Source organism: Natrix helvetica (assembly GCF_964273705.1).
Source record: "Natrix helvetica genome assembly, chromosome: 1".
In the NCBI taxonomy this organism is placed as follows: domain Eukaryota; kingdom Metazoa; phylum Chordata; class Lepidosauria; order Squamata; family Natricidae; genus Natrix; species Natrix helvetica.
The window spans coordinates 103,355,755-103,377,785 of NC_138548.1; the positions used below are offsets into that span (position 1 = coordinate 103,355,755).

Consider the following 22,031-nt stretch of genomic DNA (forward strand, 5'->3'; position numbering starts at 1 on the left):
CATTCAAAATAATATCCTTGAACACTTTTCTAGAGAATTTTAGCTTCATCTCTAGAATTTATTGGTCCTCTTCACAAACTGAAGTACAGTTTCCATAGTTGTTTTAAACAGGATGTAGTAAGGCTCCAGAAAAAAGCAATATCTCTCATACCTTCTTATCTGCAAATATTCTTTGCATATAATTCTATTAAAGATGATTTTCTGATTAAAAACTGGAGGTAAGAAATTGTTATCCTGTGGAACAAACAAACAAAATTAACATGATTGTACTATTTTCAAATATCAGTTTAAAATTTGTTTCATCTTTAAATTAAAAGTTTCCAGATTTCCATAAAAATTATGTCTATATTGTAATTCAACCCTGAATTAACCATTAAACAAAACAAGCATGTGCTTAGAACACCAAGAGAAAAAGAACACCGCAAAAGATTTTCCTGTACTACCAGGCCCTTAATTCTTTCACTACCATACTCAGCTTTAGCCAGATAACATTTCTCATGGTGTGAGAGCTTTGGGTCATGCTTAGCAATAGCAATAGGACCTAGACTTATATACCGCTTCACAGTACTTTACAGCCCTCTCTAAGCAGTTTACAGAGTCAGCATATTGCCCCCAACAATCTGGATCCTCATTTTATCCACCTTGGAAGGGTAAAAAGCTGAGTCAACCTTGAAGCTGGTGAGATTCGATGTGCCAAACTGCTGGCAGCCAGTGATCAGCAGAAGTAGCCTGCAGTACTGTATTGTATCCACTGCAGCACTAGATGCTTGGGGTTAATCTTCATATTGTAGCAGTTGTGAACTAATTTTTCACTATAAGTAATGCACTGCAGTTGCGTAGTTCCAATGTCCTGAAAGTAGATAGTACATTTACATTTATATCTAAACAGAAAAACCTCATCCTAATGGTAGATAGAAATAAAATGTGCATTTGGGTGTGTATATAAAAGCATTCAGACTAACATACCAGTATCATTTTGTGGCCTAGGTGGTGTCTCTTGTGCAATTGCTCAGTGATCCATTCTATCGAACACTTGAAGGATTCAGAATGCTAATAGAGAAAGAATGGTTATCTTTTGGTCATAAATTCAGCCAGCGCAGTAACTTAACTCTTAATTGTCAAGGAAGTGGATTTGCACCCATTTTTCTGCAGTTCTTGGATTGTGTACACCAGGTAAGCCTAAATAAAGGAGCATGTACATAGTGGATATTTATTTGTTTATAAAAATCATAACCTGAATTTTTATTGTTTATAATACAGAAATTGAGAGTCAATTTGGTGTAGCGGTTAAGGCATAAAGCTAGGAACTGGGAGATCATTACTTCCACATTAAGCACAAAGCCAGCTGGGTAACCTTGAGTTAGTTACTTTCTGTTATTAGAAGAGAATGTGTGTAGCTCAGGGTTGAACTGTGGGTTCTAGCACTAGCACTGATAATGTTGCATAGTTTGGTAATAAAATATCTGCAAGAAAACCACCAAACTCAAAGAGAAGCAAGGACCCGATAGTCATTTTCTCTCAGTCTTAGAAAGAGGTCAGTGGCAAACCACTTCTATAAATTCTTGCCCAAAAAAATCCTGCAGACACTTGTCCAGGTAATCTTGAAGAATCATACATGATTGAACAGAAGAAATTCCCTGTGTCTTGGTGTATAGTCATGCTAGCCACCTGATCATGGAAATGTCTTCAGACAACATTGGCTCCTTTGGATAAGAAACAGAGAATAGAATAGAATTCTTTATTCTTTATTGGCCAAGTGTGATTGGACACACAAGGAATTTGTCTCCAGTGCATAAGATCTGAGCGTACATACAAGCAACAAGTGATAAATCGTGATCATAATCATAAAACACAATCTGAAAAATCATTAGATACAACACTCAGTGATAGTCATAGGATACTAAATAATCAATATAAATCATAATAGGATACTACATAAAAGCAAACAACATAAATTGTAAGATATAAAAAACAAAGTTATAGTCATAAAAAGCTAAGGAAATAGGCAAAGATGAGAAGGATAATAGTAATAATAATACAACTCTACTAGGTGGCTTGACACCCCAGGGCATGACAGTGTTATGGGAATTAGTTGTTTAGCAGAGGGGGCGGGAGGTGTCTTTGTGTCTGGTTGTTTTGGCATGCAATGCCCTATAGTGTCAACTTAAGGGAAGACATTGAAACAGTTTATGTCCAGGATATGAGGGGTCTGTAGATCGTTTCACAGCCTCTTTTTGGCTTGTGCAGTATACAGGTCCTCAATGGAAGGCAGGCTGGCTGCAATTATTTTTTCTGCAGTCCTAGCTATCTGTTAAAATCTGTACCTTTCCTGTGTGATTGCTGTGCCAAACCAGAGAGATATAGAGGTGCAAATGACAGACTCAATAATTTCTTTGTAGAACTGTATCAGCAGCTCCTTGGGCAGTCTGAGCTTTCTGAGTTGGCACAGGAAGAACATTCTTTGTTGGTTTTTAATGATGCTTTTGATGTTAGGCATCCATTTTAAGTCCTGAGATATTATAGAACTTAGAAACGTGATGAGCCCTTCTGTTGATACTATGTTGTCTAGTATTGTAAAAGCTGTAGAATAGAGGGTTTATCCTAAAATCTGCTATAATCTGTACAGTTTTGATTGTATTCAGTTCAAGATTGTTCTGGCTGCACCACAGGGCCTGTTGTTCAACTTTCTATCTGTATGCAGATTTGTTGTCTTGAATGAGACCAATCACTGTTGTATCATCTGCAAACTTCAGTAATTTAACAGAGGGATTATTTCAGATGCAGTGGTTGGTATAGAGAGAGAACACACAGCCCTGGGGGATGGGGGGCACCTGTGCTAATTGTACAAGTATCTGGTGTGATTTTTGCCTAGCTTCACCTGCTGCTTCCTATCTGTTAGAAAGCTTATGATCCACTTACAAGTGTGTTCAGGCACAGCTAGCTGTGTCAGTTTAGTGAAAAGAAGAATATCTGGAATTATGGTATTGAATGCCGAGCTGATATCTACAAAAAGGACCCTTGCGTAGGCCCTTGGAGATTCAAGATGTTATAATATGTAGTGCAGTGCTATATTAAGAGCATCACCTGCCGATCTATTTGCTAGAGTTGGCAAATTGCAAGGGATCTAACAGTGGATCTATGATGGGTTTCAGCTGGGTCAGGACTAGCCTTTCAAAGGTTTTCATAATTATGATGTCAAAGCAACCGTTTTGTAGTTATTCATCTCTTTGACGAAAGGTTTCTTAGGCACTGGGATGATAGTAGAGTGCTTGAAGCAAGTTGTCAGAGATGAGCACTGGTTCCTAGATTCAGACACAACTGGACAGGGCAAACCTTTACCTTTTAATTGACTTCAGCAGTTATGAAAATGAAGTTATAACCACTAGATATTTTCCCAATCTTGTATTCCTTAGCAAGTGGACACATCCTCATCCTAAATTTTGGCTTATAGAGCAGTTGGGAGAAGGTAATCTGTTTTATCTTCTCCATATCATTTTCAAGCAATTTAAATGCCTCCCTCTCCATCAAACATTTCAATGAGTCATAAATTTGGAAGGATAGCTTGATGCAGTAAGAATAGATAACATCAGTGTAAGTTTTATGAATTCATGTACATCTCATTGGTGTTTAAAAAAATATTTCACGTCAACACAAAGAAAAGGATTAGTTAGTTCAATATATTTCTAACATGGTCCATGCAGGTGCTTTTTAAGTCAGTTAATTGACCCAATAGCAATAGTAATCTATTGCAGCTGAAATCTAGAATATGGAAAGCCTATATTGCATATATGGAGTTATTTTCTGTGAAGTTTTTTTCTAATCTTATCAACTTTTTTATCAACTAATTATGTTGAAATAAAAGTGTTTTGCTCTGCAAGTATTTTTGGAACAAATATCCTTTATTTCTTCATGTGCTTAAAGTTGTACAAATATATATTTGGAAAGCTATTTTTATATTTGACTAATTTTAGATATGCAGTATAAATTCATAAGAGTACTACATTCAAACAACCAAGAGCAATAACTGAAGATTTAACAAATGAATCTTTTCATGTGGTTGAAAAGGAATTGTCCTTATTTCGCCTAGAGAGTACATAGGAAGTTGTGATGCTTAAATTAGAAATGCATCATCTTTTAAATAGCCATTGTTTATGCCAATATCTCCAGGTGTCAAGTGAATTATTAATGTGAATCGTTATTTCACAATAGCAACATCTGGTAGATTATCCAGTTATTTCTAGGAAGACAACTTTAGTGACAATAATGTCATACTATAAATGATTCTTCTCTCACTTTCTCCTACAGTTCTAGTAATTGTTTAATCTTGAGGGAATAATACTATTTGCATAAAATCATTATAAAAATAGACATTATTCCTTCAATTGTTCTCCCTTTCATTTTCTAAACATCAAAATGGAGAACATAGGTTATAACTATTATTTTATCCACTATGTGTATATTTTGTAGGTAAAGTAGGAAGACTGGTACAGTTCAAAGAATGCTACTAAATTTTATTTTTCCCATTACATTTGCATCACCAAATAGCCACTAACCACAGAATTTCTGTATAATCTACAGTCTGTTCTAAAACTCTCTTATAAAAGTGAATCTAGCAATCTTCTGTGGGTAGAGCCAAGAAATCTATATTCTATTGCAGAGCAAATTCTGATAGAGAGGGAGGGAGGAGGGAGGGGGGGATACACTATAAACAGTAATGTACCACTTCTTTAAGGGGCTCTATGGACCAGGATATTTCAGCAACCCTCTTTCACCATGCAAATCTTTCCTTGGTCTTGAAAACTCTTCTGATTGCTTGTTCACTAATACAGGCGAAATTATGTGTAAGTTATCTGTTATATGCAAAACCACAGTGCCTATAACTTTCTGAATTAATTTAAGGGCAACATAAGGACTACTCTGTTGAGGATGTTAATATCTATCTATCTATCTATCTATCTATCTATCTATCTATCTATCTATCAGGGACGTGCGGGCAAGGGAGGCAGAGCCTCACCGCTCTCATCATGAAAAAATTTTTAAAAAGGGAAAAGACGCTGAGGAGCCTTCTGCACACATGGTCGGGAATGGGAGTGCTCCGTGGTCCCCTTCATGTTGACTCAGGAGTCAGGAAGGAGGGGAATGGGACCACGTGTGCAAGAGGCTCCTCTAGCCTCAGCCTCCCTCCTGCGCACGTCCCATTCCCCGCCTTCCTAAGTCAACATGAAGGGGATTGCGGAGCATGAGCCGCGGTCCCGCAGAGCGCGCTCTGTGGTCCCCTTCATGTTGACTTAGGAAGAAGGCAGGGAATGGGACGTGCGCAGGAGGGAGGCTGGAGGGATCGTGGAGGAGGGATCGTGGAGGAGGGATCGCGGAGCGTGAGCCACGGTCCCGTGGAGCGCACTCCGCGGTCCCCTTCATGTGGAGTCAGGAAGGAGGGGAATTCCCCTCCTTCCTGACTCCTGAGTCAACATGAAGGGGATCGCGGAGCGTGAGCCACAGTCCCACGGAGCGCGCTCCGCGGTCCCCTTCATGTTGACTTAGGAAGGCGGGGAATGGGACGTGCGCAGGAGGGAGACTGACGTGGTCCCATTCCCCTCCTTCCTGAGTCAACATGAAGGGGACCGCGGCTCCCGCTGATGACGTCACCAGCCTTAAACCTCACCGCACGTCACTGCTATCTATTTATTTATTTATCTATCTTAGATGTCACTAAATCTATGTGTCTCATAGCAGGCTTACAATGTAATAATATAAAACATCCAATCAAAATTATAGAATAAGAAACTGAATCACAATGTATCTATAAAATCATAAAATAAAATGAAAATAAAGCAAAGATTAGTGCTAATTTCATCTAACCTGGACAACACAAACTGGCAAAGGCTCTGTGAAAAAAATGAATCTTGACATCTTTCTAAAGCAATGTAGAAGTGAGTAACAAAATAGATCTCCATGGGAAAGGCAATAGAAAAGTCTGTATCTGTATCTATCTCTATGTGGGAAACATAAAACACCTCTAACTATTTTAATCTTGCTGTTAAAACAGATACTTAAGAGCTAAAAAAAAGATGAAATAATATAATTTGCTGACTTTGCCCTTGGTAAAAAATAAAGTTATGATCATTGTTTTTATTTTTATAAATTTCAGATTCACAGCCAGTATCCAACAGAGTTTGAATTCAATCAGTATTACTTGAAGTTCTTAGCATTTCATTATGTTTCCAATCGATTTAAAACATTCCTGTTGGACTCAGACTATGAAAGACTGGAACACGGTATGGATCCCAAGTTGACCAGTATTAATTTGGCTGCTATTTTATTATTTTTAAAGGTTTTCATCAGAAATGGATTGAAACAATATCACTGACATCTGTTTTGTATTGAATCATAGAAGAATAGAGTTAGAAGGAACCTTGGAGGTCTTCTAGTCCAATTGCTAGAGGAAAATTTATAGATGAACTGTGTATATTTATTTTGTTTATTGGATTTAGTGATTTCCCACTTCACTCACAGAGCAACTCTGAGTGGTGTACAGCCTTTTTTTAAAAAAATAGTGTGTTATCTGTCATTAAACGGTCTTTCAAAATCCATCAGTATTTTCAGAAATTGAAAAAGTATCATTTAATGGTTCCTAGCAATTGATTATTATTTCATTACAATAACAGAGTATGGAGGCTTACTTATCTACAAACTGGCATGTTTATTTATTTACTGTAATAGCACTAAGGCAAATTGGGAATCTGGGATGGACAATGGAAAATAGCCTTTCCATGCAATTTTTGCAATTGTATGTTACAGAGGCCTGATGAATAGAGATGATAGCAGAAAATGTTGTTGACGGTTTTCTGATAGTGTGGAACTGTGAGCAAGTTGGTAGCAGCAGTGCTGATTTGCTCAGACAACCCTGGGATTTCTGGATATGTAACAATGGTTCCAAGGGCAAATTAGCTGTGTCCCCAAAACATGTATATTCTCTCTCTCTTAGTCAAAGGTAATTTTGGAAATTACCATCATTTTAGGAAGCATAGTTTGAAAACAGAAAAGGTATACATATACTAGATATGTATTTTGCACAGTCAAATCATAACCAATTTATATTTAATAAAATACCCAAAAAGAAATACCTTTAGCAATATATTTTTATTCTTTACTCTTGCATTTTTTATAGATGGGTGTCTGAGTCAAATCACTTATACAATAAGCTTAATCTATAAAAATGCAGCAAGTAACACTATTAGATAGTAAAAATCTAAAGATGTTTTCATCCTTTTCACAGATAATTGGTTAAGCATATCTAAATATACATAAGAGGTATTTGTACAAATATTAAAATTTAAATTTGTCCTAAATATTTAAAAAGCTATTTTATGAGTTTTTTTTAAAAAAAATGATTTTTCTTCAATAAAATAGCATAAAAGTCATTAGAATAGTTTATTAAAATATTACATCAGAACCAAACACAACTACCATAATTAAAATCCATCCCAGCATAATTTCAGTGGAGGACAGCAGAGCTGTGTAACTTTCATACAGTGAGTTCTGCCATTTCTCTAATTTATTTTGATTTGATTTTACCACTTTTATTTCTTATGGTTCCTTGACTAATCAATAAATTATTACTGAATCATGTTGTGTTTTGATTTTAATACACGGAATTCTTGTGACGATTTCAGTTATTTTGCTTTTTTTTAAACTCTTCCTAAATTCCCAATCCAAATAGCTTCTAGTCAATATTTTTGCCACTAGTTCTCTTAATTTTAGTTTGTAATCTCCTTGACAAAATTCTAGTATCTCATGATAAGTTAGCCATTTGTGTTTGCCTACTATGTGTCACTTATAAAATGCTTCTTGTGCTGAGAGCCACAGATATATTTTCAGGCACATTCTGGATTTGTCTCTATTCTACATTCTCAATGTGGCACATCTAACTTAAATATTGTACCACAATTATCCATTCCATCCAAATCTAAGGTTGTGTCCTTCTAATTACATTACATTTTATCATTTCAAGGAACATTATTTGAAGATAAAGGAGAAAAACATGGCAAAAAGGGAATTTGCATTTGGGACTGCATTGACAAGATACACAAAAGGAGTCCGGTTTTCTTCAATTATCTGTACATGCCAGTTGAAACAGAGGTATACAGCCGATATGTTCGCAATCTTTTCAGTTCTAATACCTAATAAATACAGCTTACCATTAGTGTAATTAACATTTATTCAATGGGTTAATTGCCCAGTTTTCAGAATTACCATGCTGTCTAGACAGTAATTTTTCAGATGCAGGGATCTAAAGACTATAGTCAATGAGTCTGGTTAGTGTGCATTTTTATGAGGCATTGTTATTTTAAGGATGTTGTGATTTGGTAGATATGACCAATTTTTTGATATATAATTGCTGTGATAGTCTTATCACTGGACCAAAATGATATTATAATAGCAAATTTATTTATTTTTAAGAGTAAGCTCAAGTGTTGCAAAGTACCCTTGCTTAACAAAGACAGCTTGTTAATTGTATGTCCAGAGCCAAACAGGACTGGCTAGTTTGGTTTGGGGAGAACTACATATGAGTTTTCTTTCCTTCAAGGTTTTTTTTTTTAAAATCACTATGAAGATCTACTTGTCTCTAATTTTTACTTCAAAGAATGCCCAAATATGTCTGTGTAATAGTTATATATGACTGTAGTTTACTGAGGTAGCAACATATAAAACTAGCTAAGTATTTAACAGGTCTCCCTGGGATACACAGTTTTAGGTGGTGATGCCTATTGTAATCGAAAGGTCTTGATGCTAATGTTGTTAGGATGGTGTTGTTGAATGTTGACATACTTTGAAATAAAGGCAACGATTGTCCCACATTTTTATGTTACTTGATTACAAGGGACCAAAATCTTTGCAAAGCTAGATTTTTTTTGGTATGCTGTATTTTAATAACATTTCTGAATTCCTAAGTTTCATAATTATTTTAATATGGAACTCACACCTGACTTCTATTGCATCATTTCACAGGAATAAATTGAGTAAGGGCAGAATCCCCCCCAATTCATGAAGAACTTGATATGTTCTAGGCACACAGAATTTAAAGGAGAGGGAAATAGAGGGGATTCCCAGGGTTAGAACTGAATTGGGAAACAATTTGCCTAGTTAACCACATGAGGAAACTGAAAAAAGTATTGTATTGCTTCCTACTATTAAAATGGATTAAATGTTTATCTGCATTTAAGTTGAGGAAAATGGTTTGAGGCAGGGGCATATCATTAGGGAAGAAGGGTCAAATCACATTTATCAGCTACAAGGGTTCTTTTTTATACAGGTATTAAAACCAAATGTCAGCATTTCCTGCCTTAAGAAATGGGATTACTACACAGAAGAGACTTTAGCCACAGGCCCAGGTTATGACTGGACTATGATAAGTGCAAAGTGTAATACCTTGGATGAAACAGATCAGATGGATATGTCACCTTCCCACAATAAGAGAAAAATTGTCTGGCCATGCTATGATAACCTGGCTAAAGTGCAACCTGATGCCATCACCAACTTATTTAGTGTAAGTGTTTCATATATTCATGTAGCTTCATCTATTTCTTTTAATTATTAGTTTTCAGTGTTTTTAATTTAACAAAAGATAAAGATAAGAAAAATGTAGAAGGGAGAAAGTCAGTTTTTAAAGACATTTTAAAAACTTCCACAAGGAAATACTGCATTTACTTTATTGACCATTATTTAAATCTCATAATATACTATATGTACATATATTCTCTGAGTATATATCCATATCAATACAAATACCGTAACTGATGAAGTCTTGTTTATATTGCCTACCACCTTATTCCGTTTTTAAAGTGATTCCATTAAATACTAGGTTGCCCCCAAAAGGAATGACTTTTTTCTGAATTACAGTTAACTAAATCTGTTATTATTATGCCATTTTCCCCCAAGCATAACTAATATTTAGTATGTGCATTATTCAAGAATTTGCCGGAATATCTTTTGATTAATTGTGAAGAACTTATTTTGGTATTTTGTGACTTGGAGTTTTTCTTGGCATCCACAGAAGCTTCCTGCTTTTGTTAAAATGATGAAAGCAGCTCTATCACTTTTGGCATGCAAATGGTATGACATGACAATGCATATACCAAACAGGTTAGACTTTCGCAGCATGAAGGTTTTGGAAAAGATATTCAGATATTGTGATCTCTGGACAAGACCATAACTTTGGTCACAGATTTGGTCGTGACCTGAACCTAATTTTGGAATTTTGGCACTTACAAAAAAATGGCACGGAAGGGGAAATCAGGCATGAAAAAAAGATTAATTTTTTGGTCGGAATCAAATTTGGTCGTGGTTAGAAGCGTTCGTTACCAGAGGTTCTACTGTATCTGTCTACAGAGAACAGAATTATGCAGTCAGTGGCTTTCCCCATAATATCTTTGGAAGGAAAAGCTGAGCTTGAAGAAGCAGAATAAAAAACTATTGGTGTTGGAGAAAACTCTCAAGAAATCTATGAATAGCTAAGAAAGCAAACAAATCATGAATGACCAGCTCAAATCATACTTTGAATACATTATGCAATGATCTACCTCTCTTGAGAATGTGTCATACTTGGAAAGATGGAATAAAAGATGACCAGCAGCAAGGTAGATAGACTTCATTACAGCAGTGATAGATGCACCTTTAGAAACTTTGAAAAGCAAGTTGAACAAAGAGCATCCTGGAAAAAATATTTGGGGGCTGCTACACATCAATATTGACTTAATTGTTCTTTAAAATCTTTAAATTGGGTCAATAATTTGTAGCAAATATAACTGAAGACTTTGACCTTTGTCTTTATATCAAGGGTGTAAAATATGAAATGAAAAATACTGTTCTTCTGATGGTTAAATAATTTGGGCTATCAAATCTAAACTGCCAAAATCCAGAGGACCAATAGATGGCAGAAAACAATTAGGGCAAGCTAGTGGAAATATGTTTTTGTAGTCCTGGTCTAGTAGATCTAGAATAATATATAATAATCTAATGATATTTGTAAGTAAAGAATACTGTGTATCTTTAACAAATCCTGGGAGATTGAAGAATGCTGATATTGCTGAAGAATGATTGGTAATGATGCTGCTGAAGCATACTACCTGAACACTTGAGAAAAAAATGTTTCTGTCTAATTTTTCTTTTTCATTTTATTTCATTTATAGCTTATTCAAAGGAAATAGCTCTAATAAGAGGCAGTAAGGGAATTCAAATTCCCATTTAAAAAGTAGAAATAAATTGCAGTTTGGCAAACACATTAAATAAATCTGTCACGTTTCCTTTTTTATTATAATTTAGTACTGTTTCTTTTTAAAAAAGGGATAAATGTTAATCTTGGCAATGTAAAATCTTGCGGTCACAGCACTGAACTTGAGCTGTGTAAGTATTTTTAAAAACACTTCCAGTCCTTATCATCATTTTCAACTGTAGCAAGAGGTTGTAGCTCATGTGTTTGAAGGGACAATAGAAAGATTTAATCTTATGGAAGCTTGTTTTTAGGAAATTGAAAGACTGGAGAACAAATTAAACCACAGCCCAGAAAGGTGGCAGTCACTGTGGGAAAGAGTCAAAATAAATGTGAAAGAAGATTCAGGGAAAGACAATGTAAGTATTTTAACAAGAATCTTCAAACTTTCAGCAAGGGCTAAAAATAATTGTCTCAAAATTCCACATATATGTATCACTATCACATTATTGAATATGGCAGTGTATACATTCATACAGGCTAGCCAAGCTCACTTATATTGATAATCTTATTTCAGTTCCATTTTTGATGTATCCTTAAATATAAATCTCTATAATATTCCTTCCACCTTACCTTACTTCAATTTCATTTCAAGTAACTATACCTCTTTTTGTTTAAAAATCCATTCATTTGCAAGAAGTTCCTTGTTTAGCCCTCTTCATCTACTTCCAAAACAAAATGGGCTTTTTCCCCATCAAAACAGGTCTCCATTTTTTATCCTTCTTTCAATTTTAACTTTTTCTTCCACATTCTTTGTGGTTATGTTTTTTCCCAATATACACAAATCTTTTATTTTTGCTGTAATTGTTGTCTTACGTGCTCTTTTCCTCACAGCCTCCTTCGTGTCATTGTTCTTTCCAGCATTCTTTTTCATGCTTCCATTAGCATAATTCCCCATTTCTTGGGGGTTTTTGTAACCTAATTCTTTTCATTCTATTTCAAGCCTTTTTTCCAGGTTTCACTCTTGACATACTGTAACCAAATTATGATCTGTCCCACATTACATCACTCAAGCATCCTTTACTAAATCTTTTATTTGTTCATCTTAAATGATCAAATCAGTCATGCTTTTTGATGAATTCCCTTTCGATGTGTAAGCATTAATTTCTGCTTAAATCAGAAAACAAAGAGATCTTAATGTAAGCAGATACCAAAATGTCCTGCACTTGCTCAGAATGTTGCAAAAATGCACAAGTTTTCCTAAAACTCATCCCTGGTTTTTCCATTAGCACCATTTACTGGAGCACAACATGCAACTACAACCCACTATGGCTTCCTACTTTCATAAGCATTCCCAACAGCTGAAATAAATCACAAATTCATACTTTCTGACATAAATGTTGACCATTTCATTCCTAATTAGACCTACATCTCTATTCCCTAGCATGTATTCCTTTATTCTCTTCTTCAGATCTGTTGGTTCCTTCCTTTTTTTTTCTTCCTTTTCCTTTTCCTTTCTACTTCTTTCTTCTACTGATAGAAACACAATATAGAGCAAAGATATTTTGATGTTTTAGCACTTCTATGAATCAGATTGCAATGTTCTAGCTAATCAAAGCTACAGTAATTGCTAGAAATGAGAAATTTACAACCAAAAATGCATTTGCCACAAACATTGAATAAGTTCTAAACTATTTTATAGATCCTTTCAAGTATCTTTAAGTGCCAGCTATAGTACCATTTGTCTATCGCAAGAAATTAGAGTATAGCGAATCATTTCTGGTTTAATTCAACCCTTGGATTTCTGTCACAATGTTAGGAGATTTAAGCAATCACTGAAAAAGAGGTAAAGTATCTCTGTTCAGATTTTTGGCTAACCCATGATGTTTTTTTTCAACCCTGCACTATGTCACATTACATTTAAAGCACCAGAGACATCCTTCTGGCTCTTCAGCAATATCTGTCAACCTGCACTCTTGTCAGAAGAGGTCTATGTTGCATCTGCCAGACAGTGGCTTGGGTGAAGAACGAAACAGCAACATTTCATCTGCCAATGGTGTGGAAAGGAGAGTAACAACACTGTACAATCAGTTCACTTCAAAACATGATGAAAATAGGTAATGTGAGCTATCGGACTATGATACAACTTTGGCTTCCTTAAAAAATTTGCAAAATTGTTATATTTGCTTTATTTTCATTCTGTTTCAAATGCCTCACAAAACATATTTTATTAAAATTACTTTTTTTTCCAATTGCAACTTAATGTGGTTATTTATAAAACAAATACGTTACAGTGGAAAATAGTGCCCTCCAGATGGATTGGCTTTTGGCTGTGTTAGCTAAGAATTCTGAGGAAACATAAAGTCAAATTAACTAACAAGAAAGTGTAACAGGACACTACTGTTCAAAAAAAGAATTCAGTGCCCCATAGATGTATTTAAAACAATATGATGTGATAATCAAAGGAAGGGCTCTCAAAATTTAAATGAACCTTAAGTGTTAAATCAATCTTAATCAAATTCACATTCAGAAAAATCTGAAACCTTTGGTCTAGATCCCATAATATTTGTCTGAAATAAGGGGTAAATTCACATTTATCAGTTAAGAAAACTTTCTGAGAATTATTATACCAAAATAAACAGAGGAGTCAGACATGTTATCACACTTTGCCAGCTCCTGCTAGCTCCAGCTAATGTCAGTCCGTGCTTGTGGCTCATGCACTCACCAAATCTCCATATTGGAGAAGGAGTTTAAATGAACAAAAAAACAACAATAAATAATATCACCAATATCAAAACACTTTTCACATCCTGCTCAGGAGGCTTGAAATACTTTAAGCTGGTAATATTTCAAGCTACTAACATTTTGCACACCATTATAATAAAAGAACTAAATTAAAACCTATAACTTGATGTTGAGGTAATGGTAGGTACTTGGTAGTGAATTAATAGGAAGTTTCACTTGGGCATTTTGTTCTAATTGCTTTAAGTTCTGTCCTATGAATTGAACTGAATTAATAAACATCACTACTATGTGGGTATTTTTCTGATTTCCATTGCTTAAAATAAGAAATAATATATATTTTTTGTTCTAGATCTTATGAAGGTACCCTTTACAAAAGAGGAGCTTTGCTAAAAGGTTGGAAACCACGCTGGTTTGTGCTAGATGTTACAAAACACCAGGTAAAGTGTAATAATGGTCTGTAATATATGTGTGCAATCTGTGAGCTCTCCAATCTTTCAGAAGAGCAAGTAGAACCCTAGAAGTATCCTTCCCCACCAATGTTCTTCATCTGAAATGTTGTTTCTTTCCTTTGTTTATTTAAATGTATATTATTATTTCATTATATTTTACATCATTTTCTTACCATCAAACTTTCAAGACCATGTTGAGCTTTAAATCAAACCTGCTTTTAAATATTTCAGATTATTAAGTATGTACTTCATTTATACCTACATAAGTAGTGCTTCAAATTTCCCTTGCGCACAGTGCTTGTGTGCTGTTTTCCTCCCTCAAATTACCATGTGAAAATGGTACTACTTTCTTGCAAATTTAATCGTAAAACTTTAACATTAACATTAGGCATTAATAATGAAATGCTATTTTTGAATGCTAATTTTAATCAATGTTAAGAAATTATTTTTTGCAATGTTGCTTATTTTTAAAATATTAATACAGATTACATTATACTTTTTCTCATGAGCATTTCAGGTATCCAACATATTTGGATATATTTTTTCTTTACTATCCTTAAGGATTTGAAATAATTATGAAAAGATTTAGAATTTTCAGTATTTTTATTAGAGTATTTTATTAATTAGGTTTCAACAGTTATAAACCATTTAACCCTTCCAAAATGGTTCAGAAACTGTAATCCAGGACATCCCCTATATCAGCGATGGCGAACCTTTTTTGGCTCGCGTGCCACAAGTGGGGGGAGCGCAGGGGGGTTGTGTGCGTGCGTGCCGCACCCATAATGCAATGTGCGACCCCCAGTTTGGAGCGCTTGAAACGACCCTCCGAGCAAACCGGAAGTCATTTCCGGTTTGCTCGGAGAGTCGTTTTAAGCGTTCAGAAGGCTTCATGGAAGCCTCCGGACAGTTCCTGAAGCCTCCGGAGGGCCTCCGGGGGGAGCGGGGGAGGCTCTTTTTGCCCTCCCCAGCTCCTATAAAGCCTCTGGGGCCTGGGGAGGGTGAAAAATGGCTTTTAAAATGGGGAACTCAGGTGGCCAGCGCACGCATGCCCACTGGCCAGCTGACAGGGCAGCGCCTCGCGTGCCCTGACAAATGGCTACGCGTGCCACCTGTGGCACGCGTGCCATAGGTTCACCATCACTGCCCTATATCATGCCTTTTAACTTGTCTTCCCTTTCTCTGTATTTGCTACTTTTATGCAGATATGAATTTTAGGAAATTAAAAATCGTCCACATCTCATTTGGAATAATGGCAAATTGTAGCTACTCAATATACAGTTATTCATATGTTAACGTTTACTGTTTTTTTTTTCTTTTAACCCTAGCTAAGATATTATGATTCCATGGAAGATGCTTATTGTAAGGGCCATATCGAGCTTGCAGAAGTAGAAAGTGTAATCCCTGCTTCACCAACTATTGGTGCTCCAAAGCATGCTAATGAAAAAGCTTTCTTTGATGTAAGTAGATTGGTTCCAGACTACCATCTGCTTTAAATTAATAACAAAAATTTGTACTCATAATCTGTGCTCATGCTAATCTGTGCAGAGATACAGATAATTTTTACCCTAATTTTTCTGAGTCAGATTTACAGTAACTACATTTGTAAGAATTTTTCTGGGAGTGGGGGTAAGCTGCAATATTGGATATGATTGTAATTTGCACAGTGAGAAGACACCAGTGTAGCACACCTCTCCGTTGCCCTTATATGTACAGTATGTGGTGCTATATATTTGAAGTAATACCCCATTTAATGTCATTTGATAGGTTCCCATGTTCTAGAATAGGAGTTTTGGAAGCTGTCTTACATTAAATCACATCTTTGTTCATCTGGTTCACTACTGTCTGTGTGGACTGGCAGCAGTTTTGCAGAGTTTTGGATTGATGTCTCTCAGCTCTTCCCAGATTGACTACAGATTTAACCTGGGATTGATCCAGGGAAAGCAGATGCTGTGCCACAAAGTTTAGTCTTGCTCTTAATTCACTAGACCAGTTTTTCTCAACCTTGGCAAATTTAAGATGTGTTGGCTTCAACTCCCAGAATTCCCCCAGATAGCACACTGGCAATAGAATCTGTGCAGAATGTTTCTTAAACAAGGACATGGAGAAATAGACACATTTAGCCAGTACTCTATTTCTACCAATAGAAGAGAAGAGAATGGCTCAGGATTGAACGGTGGGGTCCTTGTGGTTGTTTTCATGCAGACATTCCATTACCTGGCTAGGTAACATCTTCAGTGCTAGAAAGGAGTGGAATTTACTCCCTGTTTATATATAACAGTTGCTTGTCTTGGCCACTCCCAAACTTGGTGAGAGTATTGTTGTTTTCCCCTTGGTTGATTAGGCTGTTGTTTACTGCTTGGTTGATTGTTTGGTTTTGTTCCTGGGGTTAATCCCTGCTTATCTGGATTTTGATTGCTGGCAAAGATTCTAATTTTTTCTTTTTTTAACTTTTTATTATCTCTTGGTATGTAAATGTGGTTCATCTATGTGCCTGTTGGTGGATGATTTGTCTGAATGCCAGGCTTCAAGTATTCCCTAGCATTTTTGGATGTAGGTGATCTAGGATGTTCAAGGTTTCCCAGTTGAAACTATGCTTAAGTCTGTTCATGTGTTGTGAAATTTCATCATGTCTTTTGACTCCTCCTTGATGTTCATGGATGTATTTTGCTAGTCTTCTGCCTGCCTTTTCTATACAGTGGCTATTGCAATACTTACACTCTATGTTGTACATGACTCTTACTTTTTCTTCTTGGGCTACTACACTTGTGGTTTACTTAAAATGTTTTGGAGGGCTTCAGTTGATTTGGCTATTATGTTGATGCCATATGACTATAAATAGTCCATTGGTTGTTTCAGAGATGTTTTTGATGCATGGAATGTTATCTTTTTCATATCTTGTGTTATGAGTTATTATATATAACAGAAAGCAAACTCCACTCCCTTCTAGCATTGAAGATATTACCCAGTTAGTAATGAAACATCTGCACAAAAACAAGCAAGCGCCAAAAACTCCACACTCCTTTTTCTTTCGTAACTTATTATCAGCCATTTTAGAGGTCATAGGATTGTCCAAATAAATGGACCAAAATTTGTGAAATGGGTCTATACTATTTTTTTCAATGGGTAACCCTAGGATCTACCGTGTTTCTCCAAAAAAGACGAACCATCTTGAAAAGAAACCCTATCACATTTTTAGTGCATGCAATCAAATGAAGCCCTACCCACAAAATTAGCAGTAATTAAGACCATGCCCACCCCAGGGTGCAAGGGGTGGGGCGAGGCACACAGGTAAAAAATAAGCTAGAGTGGGGATTGGGGGGTGAAGCTGCTCTACTTACCAGACCTCACATACCCTGACACCTGCGGCTGCTTCTTTTGCGGCTGCTTGCCGCCACTCGCATGCATTGCCCTGGCCTCCACTTCGCCTTTAGATGCCTGCTGGAAAGTATCTGCAGCCGATAACAGAGCTCTGGATCAATCCAGAGCTATGTTATCGGCTGTAGATGCCTTCTTGGAGGCATCTGAAGGCGAAATGGAGGCCTGGGTGATGCGTGCGAGTAGTGACAAGCAGCCACAGAAGGAGTGGGGGGTGGGGCTATCGGTCCCACCGCCACAAGGTGAGCCAATAATTAGAACCCTCCAAAAGAAGGTCTAGCCATTTTTTCATGGGTCAAAAGAAATAAGACCCAGCCTTCTTTTTGGAGAAACACGGTAGATAGTATGTATCTGCTTAACAACCTGCAGAAAACTGTGGAGAATAATGCTTGATATTGGATGGACTACTAGATGAAGAAAAAAATTAATGCTTAACACATATTAGACATTGAAGGTCTTGAGCAGTCAAAAGGCAGATAAAAGGATTGCTAAGCAACTCTTAAGGAAAAGATGGGATGGAAACAATATATTGGAAATCAATATATAATTTCTCTCCCTGACTTTCTTCAGTTGTGAAATTGCATTTAATCTAGTTGGTAGCTCATCCCTAGGTTGTATGATCTAAGTAACAGATATTAGACTACTATCTATGAAACAGAATGTGTGATAGATACAGGAAAGGACAGCAATTTTCAAGGAAGCAAATTGCCTCAGCATTTAAAGCTTTTTGAAGAGAGAATTCTCTTTTTGCAGGCAAGTCTATTATTAGGTATACCCTATTTCTTGAGAAAAGTAGGGGGAAATGTCTGATGTATCCAATGATAACCCTTGTCTTACAACCATAACTGACCCTGAAATTGTGGCTGTAAGTCATGCTGATAGTTAAGCAGGTTGCCATATGAACATATCTAATTTTATGATATTTTTTGCAGTGTCAATAAGAAATTGGAATTAAATGCTGATTTCGGGGGGGGGGGTGTAAATTGAGATCATGTAATTACGGGGCACTGCAAACAACTACAAATGCAGTGCGGGGGGGGGGGTGTTCAGAACTTCAAATCTGGTCATAAGTAGCCCTTGGGAGGCCATTGTAACTTTCAATGGCCGGTGAGCAACCGGTTTTAAGTTGAAGACTACTTGTATACTAGAAAATCTTGATTTGCTTGAAGATTCTCCTTGCAAACTTCCCATGCATTTGTAGATATGATTCTCTTCCAAATGGTAGATTTTTTTTGGAGTTCATGAGAACAGCATAGAGCAATGTTGCTGCTGCAAAGACTGTAATGACAATAGGATTTTTGAAGTATGGAAATAATGTATGTTCTAAAATTAATACTGCTTTTATCTTTTAATTTTAATTGTGCAGCTAAAGACAAGTAAACGAGTATATAATTTTTGTGCGCAAGATGCACAGAGTGCCTACCAGTGGATGGACCGGATACAGAATTGCATTTCAGATGCATAATAAGGAATTTATTTTTGCTATCATCATCATCATTTTAAAAAAATGTCTGTTGATATGCCTAAGTAACTCTACTTCCAAGAAGAATTGTTTATTGCCGTTCGAACAGCCTTATATTTCAGCCACAGTGCTCAGAACATCATATTTCTTTTAGTTGATAATTTATATAATGCCTCGTTCTCCATTTGGAAGACACTAACTAACCTCATTGCCCAGAAAACCTCATCTTCAATACAATTCCAGGCTAAGTGATCCCAGTGGGGTAACTTTTTTCTACACACAGGAATGAATAATCCAGCAGAACACTTGATTTTTTGAAAATAATCCTTTATTTAGCTTTAATCTTCTTAGCTTCCTATTTTAGAAAAAAGGATTCATATTCAGACTAGTAGTGTTTTCTGAGAAAGAGGTTATTTAAACCTTTAAACTCTGGAGACCAATAAAAAGGCACACTCAAGGCACCATAAATTAAAAGAAATGTTTTCTGTTCTGCCACTTGTTCTCTGAACAGTCTGTCTTGAGAAATATCTTGCCATTTTTCTACTAGTTAATTCATCTTTGTAGATGAGTGGAAACCAAGAGCAGGCCTCAGGAAGAGGAAATGCTAAATACAAAAGTTGTATATTAACTGATGCGCTGTTCTGCTCATTGTAAAAAAAAATGCACTAAACAAAACAAACACTTGCACTGAAATCTTTGAAAACAGGCATTTTGAAGGAGAGAAGTAAATTATTTATAGCAAAATGCTAGCAAGATAACAACAATTTAATGATGTGTACATAATTTGGCTTGATGTGATGTAATTTGATACTTTAAATGTTTTTGCACATAAATTGGAAGAATGTTTTTAGATTTTTTAACATTTGCCAATGTGTTTGTTCATCTTAAAAATCTCTGACAATTTTTTTACAAACCAAAATAAATAAAAGCTTTTCTTGCTGCAACACACAGTGACTTTTGAGTGTAACAACCCTAGAAAGAGAATATGTTTTCTTTAAAAAGTAATGTGTTAAAATTAATAACTCAATGTTTGTTTATACTAGCCAGTATTTTCTAGGGTTTATTGACGTCACTTGTAAGTTAATGGCTGAGTTCACATGTAATGCTAAGCCAAAGTTTAATGGAATAAGGACAGCTCACTGCAAACCTTGGACTTATGGATGAAACCCTTCCCTGGCTTGGAAGCTTTCATATTAAATTCCATTCTAAGAGTTGAATTGGACAGTGATTAATCTTCACTAAAGTTAGCTATAACAAGCCATTAGTTTTTGAAACAGCTTTTTTTTTTACTAAACAGAGTTAAAATCAACCACGATTTATTATTATGAACCTTAAATTATGATTTCTCAAAACTAAATCAAGAACTGCTAGGGTGCTTCTCTTACATACTGTAGAGAAGGAAAAGAAAAGGGGAGCCCAAAGGTCCAAAGTTCCCAGTAGTTCCTCCTTCTAATATTAAACAAATGGTTTAGCATTATGTGCAAATCAGGCCAGTATTGACAAAACAAACTGATTTCACTTGTAGGATTTCAGTTTCTGGAATTGTTTACCTTTTTTAAAAAACCACTATTTTCCCTATTTTTCTAATGAATAGTGAATACAGATTTCACACTACACAAAATAGGAAATATTTCTTTTTTAAATATATTTGGATTTCCAAACCTAAAGAAATGAAGGATTTTTCTAGCATTTTCAGCTGATAAATTACCACTTGTGAAAAAAAAATGGTGTTTGCACACTCATGTACTTTTCTTTGTATATGAAGTATTTTTTATGTGCTTTGTTAAATAATGACTGTGTTTGTTTTGAAGTTGTTTAAAAAATATACACTACTCATAGAGTTCTAACTAGGAATTTTAATTATTTTATGTATGTTCCATAACTAGCATTTGTTAACTAACTTGTAATAAAGATACTTCATACGACAACATTCCTTCTTTACCCAGTGGAATAGTTAATACCATATCTTTAATTGTATAATTTAGATCCCAAGTTATCCTGTAATAAAATTCATATTTTTGTACAAAAGATGCCATTTTGCATGTGAAAAACTGTTCCTTGCTCTATTTTTTCATTGTTAAACTCAAAACATTCCATGAATATCACAAACTGGCCATATCAGTTATCTGCTTTGAACAGTTAAACTATGTATTTCATTCTGTGTTGACTGAATAAATAAAAATTGTATGAAACATAAATATGGCTACAAGATACAAATAATATAATAGCAACTTTTACAGCAAATATTAATAGCAACAATGATTCACATGTTATTGGAACTGTCATTGGAAAACTGCAACTTGTCCTTGAGAGGAAAACAAGCAATTTTTAAATGGGGCATAATTTATGAAAGACTCCTCTTTACGTTTTAGTGTATGTAGATTAAATATGCATAATAAATTGAAATACCAGCAAACACTTTTTATAGGAGCATAGCTCTGCTAAGAGGTTATTATGAAATTATTAGTCATTTGTATAATTCACAATTCCTAGCCAGATGAGCATATAGTTTACTGGTTTTCTCTTAATAAATAAGTTGCTCCCTTATGATAAGGGCAGTAAGTGTTTTGTGATTGTTTTCCAGCTTTCCTAGTATTATATATAGCCACACTTGCCAATTTGGGGAAGCAATTTGTGTGTGTGTGTGTATGTATATGAATGACAGTTATTAGGTCCCATCTATCTCTTTTTTTCCTTTGTTTTGTTTTTTCATAGGGCCAACAGTTCCTTTTGAACCAAAGGCCTCCTTACCTAACGATTTCCTTAATATCTGGTCATAAATTGCCTGGCC

General features: G+C 35.6%; 1 protein-coding gene across 3 annotated transcripts in view; it reads left to right on the forward strand.

Moving 5' to 3' along the window:
- The window catches only part of SBF2 (SET binding factor 2), a 211,756-nt gene extending 190,318 nt beyond the window's left edge, over positions 1-21,438 (forward strand). For all 3 annotated transcript variants that reach the window (XM_081942456.1, XM_081942458.1, XM_081942457.1), the window contains 9 exons: positions 988-1,173; positions 6,149-6,275; positions 8,012-8,139; positions 9,314-9,547; positions 11,524-11,628; positions 13,136-13,326; positions 14,304-14,391; positions 15,729-15,860; positions 19,145-21,438. In XM_081942456.1, coding sequence (XP_081798582.1) covers positions 988-1,173; positions 6,149-6,275; positions 8,012-8,139; positions 9,314-9,547; positions 11,524-11,628; positions 13,136-13,326; positions 14,304-14,391; positions 15,729-15,860; positions 19,145-19,243 — 1,290 coding nt within the window. In that variant the 3' untranslated portion in view covers positions 19,244-21,438. The remainder of the gene's footprint in view (positions 1-987; positions 1,174-6,148; positions 6,276-8,011; positions 8,140-9,313; positions 9,548-11,523; positions 11,629-13,135; positions 13,327-14,303; positions 14,392-15,728; positions 15,861-19,144) is intronic.
- The last annotated feature ends 593 nt before the right edge of the window (positions 21,439-22,031 follow it).